This window comes from Aspergillus japonicus (genome assembly GCF_003184785.1).
Source record: "Aspergillus japonicus CBS 114.51 unplaced genomic scaffold BO86scaffold_3, whole genome shotgun sequence".
Classification (NCBI taxonomy): domain Eukaryota; kingdom Fungi; phylum Ascomycota; class Eurotiomycetes; order Eurotiales; family Aspergillaceae; genus Aspergillus; species Aspergillus japonicus.
Genome location: NW_020291640.1, coordinates 292,095 through 309,871, shown reverse-complemented (window position 1 = coordinate 309,871; position 17,777 = coordinate 292,095). Strand labels below are relative to the sequence as shown.

The following is a 17,777-nucleotide window of genomic DNA, read 5'->3' as shown; positions in this document are numbered from 1 at the left end:
CCGGACTACCATTCGTCTCACTATCACCAGTTGACAGCAAGATACTGCATCGACAAATAACAACACATGATCTTCCCAGAGAAACAGCAATCAGATCAATCCCTCATTCCATCCACGTGATCCTCCAGAAGTAAAGCCACCAACTCATTCAACGTACCCAGGTGCAGATAATGCCATCATCATCATCACCATCTTCTTCTTCCACAGACCAGACAAAGACAGACCAGAGCAGACAAAGTCACCCCACCAGAAAGCTGAATGTTCAACACAACACAACACCATCACACCGCACCGGACAACCCAAACCAAACCAAACTAACCCAGCCCAAGCCTACACCGTACAGCAAACCCAACCAAAGAAACCACTAACCCCACCTCCCAATCCCAATCCCAATCCCCGGAGATAGAACAATCCCAGAATCACGACAGCACCGTAAACACGACCGAAGACCAAGCTATCATGACCCCTAGGCTCCAGCTCCAGATCCAGATCCAAAACACAAATATCCCGCGGTCGGTCAGGGATTCGAAATCCAGGGTGTTGGTGTTTACTTCACGAGAAGGGATCGGATGGTTTCTTCGGGTGTGGGTATGGGAATGGGATTGGTTTGGGTGAGGGTGAAACTATGGGTTTGAGTATGGGTGAGGGTCTGTATGTATGTATATGTATGTATGTATGTATGTATCCACCGGACAAGTTGGGTAAGGGTAAAGGTAAGGGTAAAGGCAAGGGTAAATCGGTTGTTGAGGAACGTGGACGTGCAATTGAGCGAATAGCAGGAGCTTTAAGCGGACGGGTGAGGCGATTTGGTTTCGGTTTGCGACAAGAGTGGGATCTACTGGAATCCGTAGATGGGATTGCCCATCTTTTTCGGTTGTTAGTTGGTTCTGGTATGGGTTCGAGTCTTGGGATTGGGGTGCGCATGCGGATGGGGATGGGATGGGCATGAGGTGGGCATGGGAATCAGGGTGGGGAGGTAGGGGTAGGAAGGGTGGTGGCTTACCTGATTGAGCACGAATGTCACCTATATAGTATAAGATTTCAGTTAGCGGTGTTAGTTGACTTATCCCGGGGTTCGCTGTCTGGCGGGGTTGGTTGGTTTGCCAGTTGTGCTGGATATAGTCGGGCATGTTGCATTATCTTGTTGAAGGGGGGAGGCGAGGGAAATGGGGACAGGGGACAGGGGACAGGGGATAGGGACGTACGTCTCTGGTTGTCACGACCTATTTTTTTGCAGTTTTTGTTAGTGGATGTGGGTGGACTGTATGCTTGAGCATCTGTTCAAGGGAGATAGATGGAACCAAGACTTGGGGTAGATACGGATGATACAGAGGACAGTACAGGTGAGGGAGTGAGTGAGGGTGAGGTCAGGGCCCTCTCTTCTCTCTGCTCCTACCCTCTCCTCTCTTCCCCGGGGTAAGGTAAAATGAGATGGTAAGAAAGGGGGAAAGCGTACCTTACGCTCATGGCCTGGGGTGGTTCCACTGTCCATGACGTGCACGATGCGGCGGATGATCTTGAAGTGAAAGTCAGGTGGGATTGGATGGGAGCTATGGGTTTATGGAACCGGTGATTCGTATCCTGGGTTGATTGGGGTTTGGAGTTTGAGGCCTGGAAGAGTGTGGGCTGGGCTTACCTCGGTCAGTCTGTCTTTGAGGGCCCTGCGCGCTTCCTCGTAGATCTCATTGCCGATGCGATAGACGCCACCGCGGCGGGCGAGACGGCTGAGATGGGAGTGGGTTAGTTTGTGCTTTGGCCCAGGGGAATTGGATTGCCTCAAGGTTTCCAGGCCGGTTTGGGTGATTGGATGCTGCTGAGCACTATGATACTCAAGTTGCGGGTGCAAGGTAAGAAAAAGGAGGATGCATACCGGATCGCCGGACGAGCTGATTTCTGTTAGTTTGGAGGCCTCATCTTGTGACTTGCAGCAAGAGAGAACTTACTAACACCCTGAATGTTATCGCGAGCGAGTTTACTGTGAGGTTGAAGTTGAGGTTAGTGGCAGTTTAGCTGGGGATTGGCCCTGGCTGTACTGTAGACAACTACAGCAGCTAGAGTTGAAGACAAAGCAAGGCAAGCGAAGGCAGAAAGCGTACCGGAATCGTCTCCTGGGCATAAATGCCCGATGCTTACTTTCCGCCAGGCGATGAACATCCATCTTGAATAATGGTAGACGTGATCTTGACTAGCAAGGGTGATGCGAAGGAAAGGCTTTCGGAATTTGGACTAAGGGGATGTGAACAACAACATGAGGGTGAGGGTGGAGTTGGAGGTCTACAGCAAAGAGAAAGCTGGTGAAGTGTTGTGCTGCGATGATTATGTCGTCGAGGGGAAGTCTCGGCGTTGCCCCCAAACCCCCCATACTGAAACGCAAGGGAACACGCTGGAAAACGGTAACACAGGACATAACATTAGATATCGTGGTAAGTTTATAGGCTATTAGAATCAATATCACGTTGCGGTGCGTATGGATGCATGAAAGGGGAGCGTGAATTCAACACCACTCAAACGCCGGGACAATGTCCGCATCAGGTCCTCCCTCTATGAGATAAAAGTCGCCTCGGAGAACAAAGTACCCTCTTCGGTGATCTCTTCATCGCCGATCTTAAGCTTCAAAGATAGCTTCTCTTGGGGAGAGTACTGCAGATCGATTAGTTTTGACTCCATATAATCTCGTTGACTCCAAACTCGTTAAGCTCGGATACGTACCTGGAAGATGTACGGCCGGGTACCGGCGACACTGCCAGCAATGGTCTTGATAAAGCCCGGAACCTCCGCCATCACATCGATCCGGTCCAGGCGGTTGCCCAGAGCTCCATCGACCTCAGCATGAACCTCCTTGCCATCCTTGGACTTGCCCTCCCAGACCCACTTGACGGACTTCGGCTCGGGCCAGTCGCTCTCGGCATCCTGGTTCGATGCCGTGTGGGTGGCAGTGTTGGTGCTACCAGCATAGACGATCTCTCCGTCCTTGACGATACCACCGACGTTGACAACAGTGGATCCGTATGAGGGAGGAGTGGTGTATTCCATCATGATGGCCGAGTAGGTAGGGGTCTGGAAGTTGAGGAAGTTCCATCTCGCAGCTACTTCCTGTCAGCAGGGTCCATGCACAGCCCGAGATCCGACTTACCCGCGTGGTGGGGCTTCATGCCCTGGAGCGCGTGGATGAACAGACCGCGACCCTTGAGGTCGAAGTTCTGCTCCTTGGTGGTGATGGTTCCCTCCACGGCGCAACGAGGCCAGAAGGCGTGGCTCATCGAGCCCCAGGGGTTCTGCGCATCCGTGCCGAAGTATGAAGTGCCGTCTTTGCCGACAACAAAGCCCGGAGCGGTGCGCTTGAAGGTCAAGTTCACCAGACTGTCCTCGTTCACCGCCGACTTGATAGTGTAGGTGTCGCCTTCCTCATTCAGCGTCACGGCGAGGTTGTCGGCGCCAAAGGAAAGCATGCTCTCATCGAACATGAAGTTGGAGAGCGGGTCGGAATGCCAATTGTGGGGAGCGTCACCCTTGAGGTTGAAGATCTTGGAAGTGAACTGGGCGGTAGTATGAATTCCACTGGTCCGAGCACATCCCAAGGTCAGTGATGCAGCTACCGAAAGAGATCCGTCCAAACTCACACAATGTTGCTGTAGATGACCTGACACAGTGCTAGGGTACCATTGTCGCCCATGACATAGAAGACATGGGTCTCGACGTTGGTATATTGGTGAGCACGCCAACGGAGGTCATCCTTGGTGAGTTCGGTGTAAGGGGTTTCTTGCGCCTGCTGGGCAACCGATCTGATAGCCTCCGGGCCATAGATCGGTTCCTGGGTGCCAGCAACACTCGCGAGACTATGGGAGGTCGTCAGCAAATGTGGCGATGCTATAGCTATCAGCCACTAGAGTCACCGGCCAGCAACTTACGTAGACTTAAGCCAGTTCATGGTGAGTTGTGTTTGTATGAGTAGAAGAGGGGGGAATCTGTGTAAGAGAGATGAAGCAGCACAAGCGGTGGGGGGGAGAAAAGTAGCAGGAGGATTGGAAGGTGGGCGGGAACTGGAAATCGATAGCGGGCGGGGCCCAAAAGGGTCGATCACCGTCTGGGTCCCGAGAGGTACTTGTGAGGGTCGGGTGAGGGACGAAGTGGTCAGAATTGGCTGATATCTCGTGTACAAGTGATAATTAGCTGGTGCCGGTTACTGGAACGTATACCAGCACTGAGAGCCAGGCGAAATACAAAGAACGAGGATCAAGCGATTCATAGATTGTCGAAGGTACGAAGAATGACGTCCGCATCGAAAGTCGGGAGGCTTTCGCTTGTCGCCCAAACGGCAAGAAACTCCGGCCCCCGCCGCGCCCTTTCCCTTTTGGGAACCCCAAGAAAAGTTCCAGTTCTCAATGCCGCATTCATAGGGTCCGCCGCGAAAGTGTTAGATTGTTGACTTCCTGTGCAGCCTGTCAATTGCCCCCTCTTCTCAGTCTCAGATATCGATCATTCATCTCAGCTAGTCTCTCATCATGGCGAAGAAGGCATTGCCCAAGGATCAGATTGTGAAGCTGATCGTGGGAGCTGGTCAGGCCAGCCCCAGTCCCCCCGTCGGTCCGGCCCTGGGTAGTAAGGGTGTGAAGAGTATGGATTTCTGTAAGGTGAGTTGAATGTCCACATTGGATCGATTGCAATGAAGTTCATTTCCTTGGCCTACCGGCTGCAAATTTGGGGAAGCAACTACGGTTCCCGAAAGAAAGAATACACATGGCTCACTCACGGCAACCACTATACAGGAGTTCAACGCCCGCACTGCGCACATCAACACCGGTGTCCCCATCCCGGCCCTCGTCACCGTCCGTCCCGACCGTTCGTTCCTGTTTGACCTCCGGACCCCGACCACGACCTATCTGCTTCTGCAAGCCGCCAACGTCGAGCCGCGCAAGAACCGCATCCGCGGGGCCCAGAACCCCGGCCACGAGATTGTGGGCAAGGTCTCTCTCAAGCACATCTACGAAATCGCCAAGATCAAGCACACCGAGACGCGACTGTCCGGTCTGAGTCTGCAGGGCATGTGCAAGAGTGTTATCGCCCAGGCCAAGTCGATCGGAGTGGAGGTGGTGCCGTGAGCGGCTGGACGGGGGAAGTCGACTGTATTGTATATGGGATCCTTGCTACCGGGCGATTACTGCTGCTAGCTGTCTGGGATTGATGATCATGGCGTTCTTGGGGGGCTGGGTCTGTTGTCATTTGTATTAATAGGCATTGCATGTGATATAGAAAGCGTTGGCTGGTGCCTGAAGCGTTCTACACAAACAACCTCGATCCTGCTTTGCAGAGCGTAAGAGACCGTCTATCCTCGCCGATGTTGCAGGTCTAGTAGGGGGTCGGTCTTGGCTCAAGCAAAGCGACTCCTCCGTGTCACCCGCACGACTGCCACCGTCACCATGCCAAGCTCCTTCCGCCGTCCATCGAGCAACCTGAGGGCGGAAGAGGAGACAGCAGGAGGCGAGAGTGCGAGTCGCAAGGAGCCAAGAGGCGGACAATGACTGCAGCAGGTGTGAGGAGGCACGAACAGTCATCCCCCATTTCTGCCGAGCCAGCCCAAGACACGGAGGGTACGCAAAGTGTAGCAATCCGTTCGACGATCATTGCGATCGTCTGGGAGATAGCGAGCGGACTTGGTCACCTTTTGGGGGGGCAGTGCAAATCGTTCCAGGCTGAGCGAAAGCGCTTGGGCTTGGCAAGGGCGGAAATAGCCCATGTCTGTCGCTTTTCATGCAAGTTTGGGTGATAATGCTATGCTTGGCAGTCTACTCCGTACAAGGGGGATTGCGGAGATGCGTCAGAGTGAGTCGATCACATTCCTCTGCCTCTATTTCCGGCGGCGTTGTAGCTCCTTTGTTCTCCGCATTTTCTGGTTTGACATAATCTGGGCGGCGATCGCACTCTAATCGTCCCTGGGTAGTAGACTGGTCTTGTTACCGCTTGATAGGGTTGGACTGTTGATTCGGATCAAGGGAGTAGTCTAGATCTGTCTATGTAGTGCCTTGGTTAGGGAAGGCTATGGATAGAGATCGACATGTTAATTTTCTGAGGTCTATCCAGAAGATGCAGGTGTTGTAGTAACTCGAATAAGTCCTGTTGAGATTTGATCAAGAGTAAGGAGAGGGCTTTCAGCCTTACCATATTCTACCAAAGGTTTGGTGATGGATGATGCACCTTGGTCATCGACTGGAGGATAGATGGGGATATTATAGCCTAAAAGGATCCGCATCGACAGGGTTTAATAGCTGTTGAATCCCCCTGTTGACGCGGACAAATCAATGCCGGCCTTGTCTCTCAGGCTGCCGTTTAGCAGCCCGCTATTTCCCGTTTACTGGTGTTTTGTGCTGTCATCATTGTTACAGAGATAGTCACACGAGATGTGCAGAATTTGATCTTTCTCAATTACATAGTGGTGTTAGAGGGGAAAGGAAACAGAGGATAAAGATGTTCCAGCTAGGGCTGCCAGTTCAAGCTCTGACATGGGATTGTCTGCCCTCAGATACGATGGATACGGAGCAGTGGAGACGGGTTAATATGGTTCATTCCGGCGGGGTGGACCGGTCAAATAATAATGTGCATGGCAGGGAAGGGGCTGGTTTTAAGTCCACGCCAGTCAAGATCCAGAAGAATCTAGCGGGGTATCTATGGAGTATGATGATGATGATGATGATGATGAGTACATCAACCGGCAATTCGGCACCAGTCATTATTCAAGAAGTGATTGGAACCATTAGCAGCTGACTGCCAACTCCGGCCAGATGACACTTACTTCCTTCCCTTGCCCTTCCTCTCTGATAACAAGATGATGTCGACATCCCAGAGTTCATCCGGTGACCCCCAAGAATCGATTGATTTTATTTTATGGTTCCCTCCGCAGAATCCCGAACCCAGAGCCAGAGCCGGTCGGTGTCTCCATGGCCAATCTTCTCCGCACGGGGTCGTCGATCGCCTTACGACGAGGATGATGGGAATGGAGAGAGAATAAGGAGGAGAAGTTGGTGAACCGTGCATGCAGGCGCAACTCATTCCCTCTCATAATAGATTCCCCCTTTGGGGATTTCCGAATTCTAGAACCCGGAACCGGCTGGAGAGGAAGAGATTCCCGGGCAACTTTCCCAGTGCAGCCGGAATGGCTTTTCCAACTCCATCCATCCATCTTGAGATATATTGGTCGTTAGTTTGACAGTTTGACGATATTGAGTCACCTTAGAGAGCAGAATCGAATTATCTTCAAATGAGGAACTAGAGAAGATCTAGGTACTCATACTCATAGTCCTCATAGTAAAGTTGAAAGCAAGAGTCCGTGCCGCCGCCGCTATTGCCGCCGCCCGGCTGGATTTCCTTCGCCGAACAGCTGCTTCTCTTTCTAACTTTCTCTTCCTCTTCTCTCTTTAGGCTCTCTACTAGTCTCGTAGGCTCTTGTCTGTTTCTTGTCTCGCTCCGTCTTCTCTCCTTCTCGCTTTTCCTCTCTCTCTCTCTCTCTCTCTCTCTCTCTCTCTCTCTCTCTCTCTCTCTCTCTCTTCTCGCCTCCAACTTCTAGCCCGGTGGAACCTCCTCCCCCATCTCAATCCTGCATCCTGCTGCTGCCTTTCCCCTTCTTCCCTCTTCCCTCTTCCAACCAACCCTCTTCCCCCCTCTAACGTTTTCTACTTCCAGACCCTCCCTCCACTTCCCACCTTCCCCTCCTCCTTCTCCCCAAACTCTCTCCTCTTCAGTCTTCTCCTCAATCCTCTAATTCTTCTCACTCTATCACAGGGTCACTCTCGGATCATAATTCCTGTGGCTGTTGAGTGGGATAAATTCTCCTCCTCATCCTTTCGATCTCCTGCCCAGCGTTCAAAGTGCTCTGGGTGAAAGTGGTGACCATTTCTGGACAAAAGATTTGCTCCGTTGTCGTGCATGGGAAATCCTCCGTGCAACTCCCGTTCTGTCCTACTCGCCCGCCTTCCACAGCAGCCCGCTGATCGCAAGAGTGTTTCGTTTCTGAATTTCCGATTTATTTAATTAGTTTTGTGTTGGTTACCAATCGCGGTGGTCAAGGCATCCCACAGGCATCAACCGTGGAGGGGCATGCGTCCCACGGCGTGGTCTTGAGCCGAGTATGACGTCTGAAGCGACCGATTTTGCCCAAGCGAGCAATCCCAGCGACCCTGGTAAGCAACTCTCCCACTCGCTGCCAAACAACCTCCCCACCCTTCCAACCAACTCCCTAATGCCATTTCGCTCTCATTTTTAGCACCTCGCTCTCCCCAATCTTCCAGCCAGATGGCCCCTGGTTCCAACATGGCTTCGGGAGACGTCAACCCCAGCCTCAGTTCTCAATCCGGGCAGGTCCGGTTCTCTACGGTAACGGAGGAAATCGAGCCTACCGATCCGTCGTCTTCCGTCAAGTCTCCCGGAGCCGATTCCATCAAAGATACGCAGCATGAGGAGGAACTCCGGTCGCTAGCTGCCAGCTTGCAGCGGTCCCAATTGCAGGAGAATCGATTGCGGCAGTTCTCTTACGATCCCATCTCGTTGCCATCATCTAGAGTATGTATTCTCGATCCCTGGGCGGTGATAGGTGCTTGGGATCATGCAGCTTACAGCAAAGAACATTCCATTTCCGTGGATCGCTTTCGCCTCGCATTGAGCCTGCATAGCCATTCCAGACCTGGCCAGAAGCTGACAGGCATCCTTCCTTACAGGTTGCCTCCCGGGAATCGAGCGACCGCAGTGCACGCGAAGCAAATGGATCGGGCTTCCCCTCGCCCCGAGGTTCCCCACCAGTGTCCGCCATGCAATCACCCCCGCTGACGCCCGCAGCCACACATTCACGGGAGTCCAAGTCCATTGATACTTCTTCCACATCCAACACCACCGATCGGGCTGGTAATGCCGCCCAGTCCACCAATATGACTCCTCCAGCCAGCGCTGCCACACAACACAAGGCTCCTCAGAGCGCCCCCTCCTCCCGTCCATCCTCGACCGATCAACTGTCGAAGCAGAACCAAGTGGCACAAACCTCCTCTCATCCGAACAACGGCGCGCGGCATCGGGCGCAGTTTTTCATTGGTCCCACTGATGGATCCCAGGAAGAGAGCCCACCAGCCACTCCTCGCGGAGATCCCGAGAGCTATACCCCTCCGGGTGCGATCACTCCGGTGGGTGAGCCGAACGACCCGTATGCTCGCAGCAAGCGTCCTCCACAACCGAAGAACCTTGCCCAACTTGACCAGCGCTTCATCTTCGGCAGCCGGGACTCCAAGCGTCGCACCACAACATCGGCCTTCTCACGCCCATTGAGCCCCCGTTCTTCCAGTGCCACTGACCTCCGGTCCAGTGAAAAGCGCAGTGGCTTCTTCAATTCCAAGCGAGAACCGCGACAGCCGGATGCCGAGGGAAAGACCCATGGCCATATGTCCGAGCTGAAGCGCTTCTTCAAGCGCACCCACAACAAACACAAGCGAGGTGATTCACCGTCGTCGATCCCCTTCAAGAAATCGAGTCGATCCTCGGGCAAGGGCGGCCCATTCCACGCGGCAGCCGACAGTGTTCCGTTCGCTGATGATCATGGTCTCAACTCAAAGTATGGAAAGCTGGGCAAGGTTCTGGGGTCGGGAGCCGGAGGCTCGGTTCGGTTGCTTAAGAGGAATAGTGATGGGGTGACTTTTGCGGTAAAGCAATTCCGAGACCGTCATTCCTGGGAGACCATGAAGGAATACTCCAAGAAGGTGACTGCGGAATTCTGCATTGGGTCTACCCTTCACCATGGCAATATCATCGAGACGCTGGACATTATCCAGGAAGGAAGCCACTGGTACGAGGTCATGGAATATGCGCCCTTTGATCTGTTTGCCATCGTCATGACAGGAAAGATGGTCAAGGAGGAGATTGCTTGCTCTTTCAAGCAGATCCTCAGTGGAGTCGCCTACTTGCACGGAATGGGCCTGGCCCACCGTGATCTGAAGTTGGACAATGTGGTCGTCAATGAGCATGGCATCATGAAGCTTATTGATTTCGGAAGCGCTGTGGTGTTCCGATATCCTTTTGAGAATGATATCGTACTCTCTTCGGGTAGGTTTGATTCTGACGTGCTTTGAAAGTCCCTGCTCACAGGTCTGTTAGGAATTGTCGGCTCCGATCCATATCTCGCCCCCGAAGTATACGACGAGAAGAAGTATGACCCGCGCCCGACTGATATCTGGTCCCTGGCCATCATCTTCTGCTGCATGACTTTGCGCCGATTCCCTTGGAAACAGCCCCGTGTCAGTGATAACTCGTACCGACTGTTCGTTTCTACGCCAACTCCTGGAACGCCGGTGCCCGAGGTCGACCCGAAACGCCACCGCGCCGTCAAGTCATCCCCCGATCTTATCACTGCTGCTCAAGAAGGCAAACCCGTCCAGCCCAGCATCAATACTGACGTTGCTGGACAATCTTCCCAAGCGAACGGGCAGCAAGGACAACAGCCTACCGCTGCCGGCGAAGAAAACCAGCCGCCGAAGAGTCCTCAGGACAAGCCGCTGGTCACCAAAGCACCTACAGATAGCAAGAATGCTAATGCGACTACTCACAAGCCTTCTCGTACCACGAGCAAGGAGGCCCCTCCACTTCCGGCGAACGCCCAGGCGGCGGCTCAGCGACAGGAAGTCATCAAGGGGCCCTGGCGCCTTCTCCGGCTCCTGCCCCGCGAGAGCCGGTACATTGTTGGCCGGATGCTCAAGGTGTCGGTGAAGGAGCGCGCTACACTGGACGATGTCTTGACCGATGAGTGGGTGCGCAACATCAAGGCGTGTCGGCAGGAGTTGACTGGCGAGGTCATCCACGCTCCAGGCCATACCCACGTCTTGGAACCCCCTTCGGCCAGTGTGCCAGTTCCCAGCAAGGCCAAGTGATCTCTTATCAAGTGATTTCATCTCTATTCCCACCTGTATAATCCTTATTTTTTCTATTTCCCTTACTTCTCTCTCTCTTTGTCGGAGCAAAAGGGTGTTACGTCCCACATGTCTTATAATCTTCCTCGCCTGGACTACACTACCTCTTCCCAGTTTTCTTCGATTCGTCTGTTTTACATTGATTCCCTTCGACTAGGATGGTGGTCTCGGTGACCTGATTTAATCCGGTCGATTGTTTTTGCGCTTAATGGCGGGGCTCCTGTGCAGTGAGATATAATTGCTGATCGATGGTATTCGCGCCCAAGGCCCTCTCCACGTTGGAAAGAGGGTCGGGGGGTTGTCTTTTGTCGTTGTTTCTTGTTTTCTTCTCAATCTAGGCGTTGCGGTGACTGTCCGTGGAACGGAGCTGCTTGAGCAAATCATTCTTCCCTATAGAGGGTTAGCTGCTAGAATTTTCCTTGTGCCTTGTGCTGTGACATCTCCATCCTTCCGAGCCTTTTTCCAGATTGTTATCCCCGTGCAGGTTTGAGATTGTGTGGAAGAGCAGTTATAGGCAACAGTTATAGGCATAGTAAATATTATCCATGCAAGCATATATCCATGGGGAGTTGGGGCTTGACGTAAGGCGGAGATTGCGGAGTTAGCCCGATAATCGGAGGTTGTCGATCCGCCGACTTCTCTCGGCGGACGGCTTCCCGGCCAGAACTTGCACACGACCACCACGACCACCACCACGCAACAATTGTCTCAACCGTGTGATTTAGCGCGGACGAACATAGTTGCTTGCAGGGTTGCCACAGTTTCTTCTGGGTATTTCAGCCCAAAATCTCTGGCTCGAGCGGCGACTTTCCTTTCCAGACCCCAGCACCATGGCTACAGCCCAGGAACCCGAGCCATTGGTCTCGCTGTGGACGAGATCGTTGATTGTATGCTGTCTCTACCCGCGTGCTGCTTCTTCTCCGACTAATTTCCTGTCTTGTGTTCCAGTCCGGAGCCATTGCCGGCCTGACGGTCGACTGCTCCCTGTACCCGCTTGACACGATCAAAACCCGCCTCCAGAAAGCGCGCACCGCGACGCCTGCCACTGCCAGTACCGCCGCCGCGGTCCCGGCCGTCTCCCTCCGCCAAACCATCCGCGGCATCTACGCCGGTCTCCCCTCGGTGCTCTTCGGGTCCGCCCCCTCGGCCGCCTCGTTCTTCATCGTCTACGATGGGGTGAAACGCCTGCTCCTCGAGCAACCTACCTCGAACTCCACCTCCACCTCCACCTCCACCCCTTCCCGCACGCACATCCTCCTCACGCACTCCCTAGCCTCCTCGATGGGCGAGATCGCCGCGTGCGCCGTCCGCGTGCCCACGGAGGTGATCAAGCAGCGCGCCCAGGCGGGACTCTTCGGGGGCTCCAGCGCCGCCGCGCTCAAGGACATCCTGGCGCTGCGGCACACGGCCGGCGCGGGCTACGGGTCCGTGGTGCGCGAGCTCTACCGCGGCGCGGGGATCACGATCGCGCGCGAGATCCCGTTCACGGTGCTGCAGTTCACGATGTGGGAGAGCCTGAAGGCCGGGTACGCGACGCGGAACGGGCTGGAGATGGTCCCCGCCAGCACCAGCGCCATGTTCGGTAGTGTGGCGGGCGCCATCGCGGCGGGCCTGACGACGCCGTTGGATGTCGTCAAGACGCGGGTTATGCTGGCGCGCCGGTCTGGTGGCGAGGATGGGGGCCGGGGGGGCAAGGTCCGGGTGCGGGAGGTCGTGCAGGAGATTGCGAGGGAGGGCGGCGCGGCGGCGTTTTGGCGCGGGGTGGGGCCCCGCGTCGCGTGGATTGGGATCGGGGGCGCTGTGTTTTTGGGCAGTTATCAGTGGGCGTGGAATGGGTTGGAGGGCGGGAGGGGGAGGAGGCAGAGGGTCAGGGAGGGGGATGCTTTGTAGGTATGCTTCCCGGTTACTTGGTTGCCGGTGTTTGTTGTTGGGTTGGGTGTGGGTTTGATAGAATTTCTTTTATAGATAGGGATTAGACTGGGTGAGATGTATATTATTTATGCTGTACTACAGTATGACAGGTGCATGCATGTAGTTAGCAGGCCGGTGACTCGGGATGATTCGCCCTCAACATCCACTGTAACTGTAGTTCCTGCGTCTGCGTCTGCGCCTCCGTGGCTATCTCCTCCATCTTTCGTTCGCGAGAGGAACTCGTGGTCCTTCATTTCGACCCCAGACACACAACTGTCTGGGGTAGTGTCAGCTCGACCTCACCTCAACATTCAACATTCAACCCACATACTTCTTCCCCCATCCGCCTCATCCTCAGTGTTTTGGTTTTGGCCATCCCGCAGAAGAAAATACCGCTCCACTTCCCCCGCTGCAGCGTATCGATGGTCCGCCCCTTGTTGCGGTGGAAGACGTCCACTGGGAAGGAAGGCATACATGTTTTTGTGCAGATGAGGGAGGAGGGGGAGTGTGGTTGTTGTGGTTGTTGTGGTTGTTGTGGTTGTGGGAAGTATACTCCAAGTAAGAGGTATGGTAGTGGAGGTGGCTATCCTGTAGTCGAGGGGATGTTATTGTTTTGAGAGATTGGATATCTTATACTGATACTGGATCTTATATGCATGTAGTAGGGGGATATCAGAACATGGTATGATGGTTGTGGGGCTGCAGGCTGCACGATGAGGGAGGTGCATGGCTTGTTGTTCAGGGACAGACATTGCACATTATAACTTATTGCAAGCTCCTGATGTGAATAGTGCTTGCAATTGGCGATTGTCAGGGGCATGAATAATCACTGCTATTGATCGAATACTTCCGTACTCTATCTGGGGCAGCTGGCAGTCCCACCAGTTGCCGACCACCCGCCGGCCGTTGGATTTCCTCTCGTCATCCCATCATTCCACCTTCTCCGTCTCCGTTTCTTCTCCATCTCATCTCCCCCCCAACTTCTCCAACTCCTCCTACCTTTACCTTTCTTTCTTTCTCTTCAACAGCATCTGTCGCTTCTCTCCTTCATCCACGGATCAAGGCACTGCCTCTTGTTTCATACCTTCCCCGCTGATGCGTCCCCCGGCCCTGACCCTCGAGTGATCGTCTCGTCTCTCCGCATCCTGCATCGACCTCCGCATTCCCTCGTTATCCTGCTCTTCTCCGCCTCCACCCTGCTGCATGGCGAGGAAACTCAGCCACCAGAGGGTCACATATGGTCAGTATCCTCCTGATTCTACTTATTTCCCTCCTCAATGACCGCTACCTACCCCCCTGTCACCATCGATTCTACTCATCCCACCCCGCGCTTATCGGACACCCTGTGCATGCCTGGGAATGCAGATCCCAACTAACCATGCCCCCGCTCTATAGTGCTCCCTCTGCCTGACGCCCCCGGTGGCCATCGCTTAGGCGTTAATGGCCTGGCAGTCGACCCCGACGAATCCATCCTGTAAGCACGACCGCTCGGTCTCCGAGAAGTACCGCTTGCGCCCGGCGCAATCCTCTGACACCGCCACAACACTAATACCACCGGTCGCACCAGCTACTCCGCAGGTCGCGATGGCGTCGTCTGCTCATGGGATCTCAACTTCTCGCTCACCGACTCCTCCAAGCCCGGCAAAACCACCTTTCGCAACCAGGTCCAGGCGCACAGCCACTGGATCAACGACATCGTGCTGACCAAGAATAACTCCGCGCTAGTCTCGGCCTCGTCCGACACCACCGTCCGACTCTGGCGCCCTCACTCCGAATCCACCGAGGTGCCGGCTCCCATCGGCAAACACGCAGACTATGTCAAGGCCCTGGCCACCCCCGGCAACCACTCGTCGTGGGTCGCGTCGGGCGGCCTGGACCACAAGCTCTACCTGTGGGATCTGAACGGGGGCGGCGAGGTGCTGGGCATCGATGCGTCCGGGGATGATCGCACGGCCAAGGGTTCGGTCTACGCTTTGGGCGCGGTTTCCTCCGTCCTGGCGAGCGGTGGTCCAGAAAACGTGGTTCGCGTGTGGGATCCGAAATCCGGAAAGCTTATCACGAAGTTTGTCGGCCATACGGATAACATCCGTGATATCTTGATCAATCGCGATGGTGACACCATCATGACCGCCTCGTCCGACCAGACCATCAAGATCTGGTCCCTTACCGCGGGACGATGCATGCATACCTTGACCATGCATAATGACAGTGTCTGGTCGCTGCATTCCAACCACCCGCAACTGTCTGTATTCTACTCTAGTGACCGGTCCGGTCTCGTCGCCAAAACCGACACCCGGAATTCTCCGGACATTGAGCAGGGCACGTGCGTGGCGGCTCTGCAGGAGCACGAGGGCGTCATCAACGTTGTAGCCGCAGGCGATTACATCTGGACGGCAACCCCCAAGTCGAGTATTCATCGCTGGCGGGATGTGGACACCACGGCTGAGATTGAGCCTCCCGCGCGAGACCGGAATGTGCAGAGGAGCCAGGCAACCACGTCTGCGCCGTCAGACGGCCGGCCCAAGAAGATCCCCTATGAATCGGTGCTGTTGCTGTCGCCCACCTCGACCTTCCCTAATGCGCGCCCCTTAGACGATGAGACTCCGCGCTCGGGGCCGACTTCACCTCGGCTCTTGTCTGGGTCTGACCTGGACGATGAGTTGGGGTTGACGCTGCCGATCCAGGCATTACCCGAAGAAACCATCGAAGGTCAACATGGGCTGATCAAATATTCCATGCTGAACGACCGCAAACGGACACTGACTCAAGACTCCGCTGGTGAAGTTGTTCTGTGGGATTTGCTCAAGGTATGGTTGCCAGTTCTTCGAGTGAGGTGACCGCTCTAACACAGCACCAGTGTAAACCAATCCAATCCTTCGGCAAGAGACACATGGACGACGTCGCATCCGAGATCAACACAACCGAGAGCATCGCTCACTGGTGTACTATCGACATTCGCACCGGACGTCTGTCGGTGATTCTTGAGCCTGGCCGGTGTTTTGATGCTGAAGTGTATGCCGACGAGTCGGATCTGGCGGACCAGTCGCAATTTCGGGAGGACCAAAGGAGTATGTTCTTTTCCTTTCGCAGGATTCTAGCTACTGACAATGATAGTTAATCTCGGAAAATGGATTCTGCGTTGGCTTTTTGCGCCTCTGGTGCAAGAGCACGTTCAGCGGGACGCTCTGTTCCGTGCTGCGATGGTAGCCAAGGCGGAAGAACTGGCTCGCTTGACCAGCACGGGCGCGTCAGCTCCGGTCGATATCCCATCGGCAGATCCCTCGCGGCGGGCGTTGGGTTTGCAATCGCCGCTAGACCCCTTCACAGCCACTTTTAGGTCTGGTTACGATTCGATCGGGAGCCCTACGACGCCCGGCGGGTTCGGCATCGGGTATGCCGGCAGCCCGGCGACCATGGGATCGCCCATGTGGACTTCCAGCTACATCAACAATGCGAGTCATCTGGGCACCTCTCCGGGAGATTCGACGTCGGAATATCTCATGTCGCAGTCGCAGCAGAATGCGGACATGACCCGGGCCTCTTTCTCGGATCGCTCCAGCGACTACTTTTCCTCGTCACGAAACCAGGGCATGGGCTCGCTCGACACGGATAAGGTGCCGACTACCCCCGGCGAGCCGACCCCGACGGCCCTTCCCCAGTCTCCGGTCGAGCCCGACAAGGAGGAGCGGAAGCGCGGCGCGTCGTTGTTCGGGAAGAAGTTCCGCATGGATTTCCCCAAGAAGCTGGGGCGGACTTCATCGGAGGTCAAGCCGCAGGTCCCCGAGGAGAAGCCGGAGGAGTCGGATAAGTCGTCGATCAAGGAAGAGAAGGTGTTTGAGACTAACCTGGGAGGGTTCATTGAGCGGACGCGGCACGAGTATGAGGAGTTCATGTCTGCCAACCCTGGCCGGGAGTTGACGTCGGCGTTCACACCGAGCCCAGACAACGAGACTCCGGTGCTGGACATTCCCCCGCGCACTGTGGTTTTCATCCAAGAAGAGTCGGGTGATACTGCTGTGGCGTCTGACCTGTACCGAGGAACGGTTGGTCGGATCAGCGAGGAAATCGACAAGCTGGAGAAGTCGATACCCTTGTGGCTCGCCGAGCTGCTTTTGAAGGTACGCAATGAGCTAGTATTGGTCTGTCAACGACTAACAACCTGCAGAATCAAGTGCCCGTGAAAGAGCCGGTCAAGATCGCTTTCACACTGAAGCCATACGATGATCTGTTGCCCCCTGTAGCCAAACCCGAGTAAGTTTTGTCCTGATCGTGTTCGAGCGACGCTAAGAAGGAAGACCGCCCGGGAGCCCCAATGCCAACAACAACCGCCTCAACGCGAATCGCATGCTGCGCGCCAAGAAGATCCTGGCCTACGTGGCGGAGCGAATCGATCCTCCCAACCCCCAGCAGCCAGACGCAACCCCCATGAAAGCCGAGGAGTACCTGGAGCTGTATTGCCAGAAGATGGTACGTTGTTCTTTGCTGCTGGTTGATCGCCTCGGCGTTGCTAACGTGCCCCAGCCCGTCCCCCCGAACATGACGCTGGCGACGATCCGGGCGCACATCTGGCGGTCCTCGGGCGACATGGTTCTGTACTACAAGGCCAACGGGAAGAAGGAGATCCGCATGCCGGCGCCCGAGGAGGAGGAGAAGGAGACTGGGTTTGGGACGGCGTTGGCGTTAGGCGAGGCGGGCAGTGCGCCGCCGGCCAGCATTCGGTCGCACGCGGCTTCTGGCTCGGCGGTCTCGGTCAGCAATGCTTAGGGGAGGGATGTCTTGTTGATAGTTGATGGGCTCATCTGATGATGGGCCGGTACATACACCTGTGGATTTGCGATACCAAGATATGTGCGATCTGCGCAGCGAATTGATTTGTTGAATTAAAGGAGCGTAGTTTCACGTCTCCAGTACTACAGTACTACGCCGTCCCG

At 55.0% G+C, this 17,777-nt stretch overlaps 5 protein-coding genes across 5 annotated transcripts; 2 read left to right on the top strand and 3 right to left on the bottom strand.

Annotated features, from left to right (window-relative positions):
• Positions 1–836: 836 nt before the first annotated feature.
• On the bottom strand, positions 837–2,159 carry BO86DRAFT_395092 (uncharacterized protein; the record flags this gene model as incomplete). The annotated part of the gene is made up of 6 exons (XM_025673272.1): positions 837–866; positions 1,458–1,517; positions 1,638–1,725; positions 1,872–1,887; positions 1,945–1,976; positions 2,098–2,159. 6 exons carry the CDS (start codon positions 2,157–2,159, stop codon positions 837–839), a joined length of 288 nt encoding a protein of 95 aa, XP_025532352.1.
• Positions 2,160–2,348: 189 nt separating this feature from the next.
• Positions 2,349–4,048, bottom strand: BO86DRAFT_110825 (survival factor 1 family protein). The gene is made up of 5 exons (XM_025665927.1): positions 3,910–4,048; positions 3,622–3,837; positions 3,135–3,559; positions 2,711–3,087; positions 2,349–2,641 (listed from the first exon to the last, which is right to left on the bottom strand). The coding sequence occupies exons 1-5, from the start codon at positions 3,927–3,929 to the stop codon at positions 2,543–2,545; spliced, it is 1,137 nt and encodes a 378-aa protein (XP_025532351.1). The 5' UTR covers positions 3,930–4,048; the 3' UTR covers positions 2,349–2,542.
• Positions 4,049–4,397: 349 nt separating this feature from the next.
• On the top strand, positions 4,398–5,486 carry BO86DRAFT_385306 (mitochondrial 54S ribosomal protein uL11m). Its single transcript, XM_025671077.1, has 2 exons — positions 4,398–4,632; positions 4,768–5,486. Exons 1-2 carry the CDS (start codon positions 4,504–4,506, stop codon positions 5,098–5,100), a joined length of 462 nt encoding a protein of 153 aa, XP_025532350.1. The 5' UTR covers positions 4,398–4,503; the 3' UTR covers positions 5,101–5,486.
• On the bottom strand, positions 5,130–5,643 carry BO86DRAFT_110770 (uncharacterized protein). Its single transcript, XM_025665926.1, has one exon. The coding sequence runs from the start codon at positions 5,551–5,553 to the stop codon at positions 5,227–5,229; it is 327 nt and encodes a 108-aa protein (XP_025532349.1). The 5' UTR covers positions 5,554–5,643; the 3' UTR covers positions 5,130–5,226.
• Positions 5,644–8,284: 2,641 nt separating this feature from the next.
• BO86DRAFT_415229 (Pkinase-domain-containing protein) lies at positions 8,285–17,610 on the top strand (the record flags this gene model as incomplete). Its single annotated transcript, XM_025674890.1, has 12 exons — positions 8,285–8,551; positions 8,707–10,075; positions 10,127–10,875; positions 11,884–12,821; positions 14,058–14,086; positions 14,242–14,320; positions 14,414–15,653; positions 15,704–15,914; positions 15,961–16,964; positions 17,012–17,097; positions 17,142–17,313; positions 17,368–17,610. The coding sequence occupies 12 exons, from the start codon at positions 8,285–8,287 to the stop codon at positions 17,608–17,610; spliced, it is 6,387 nt and encodes a 2,128-aa protein (XP_025532348.1).
• Positions 17,611–17,777: the final 167 nt, after the last annotated feature.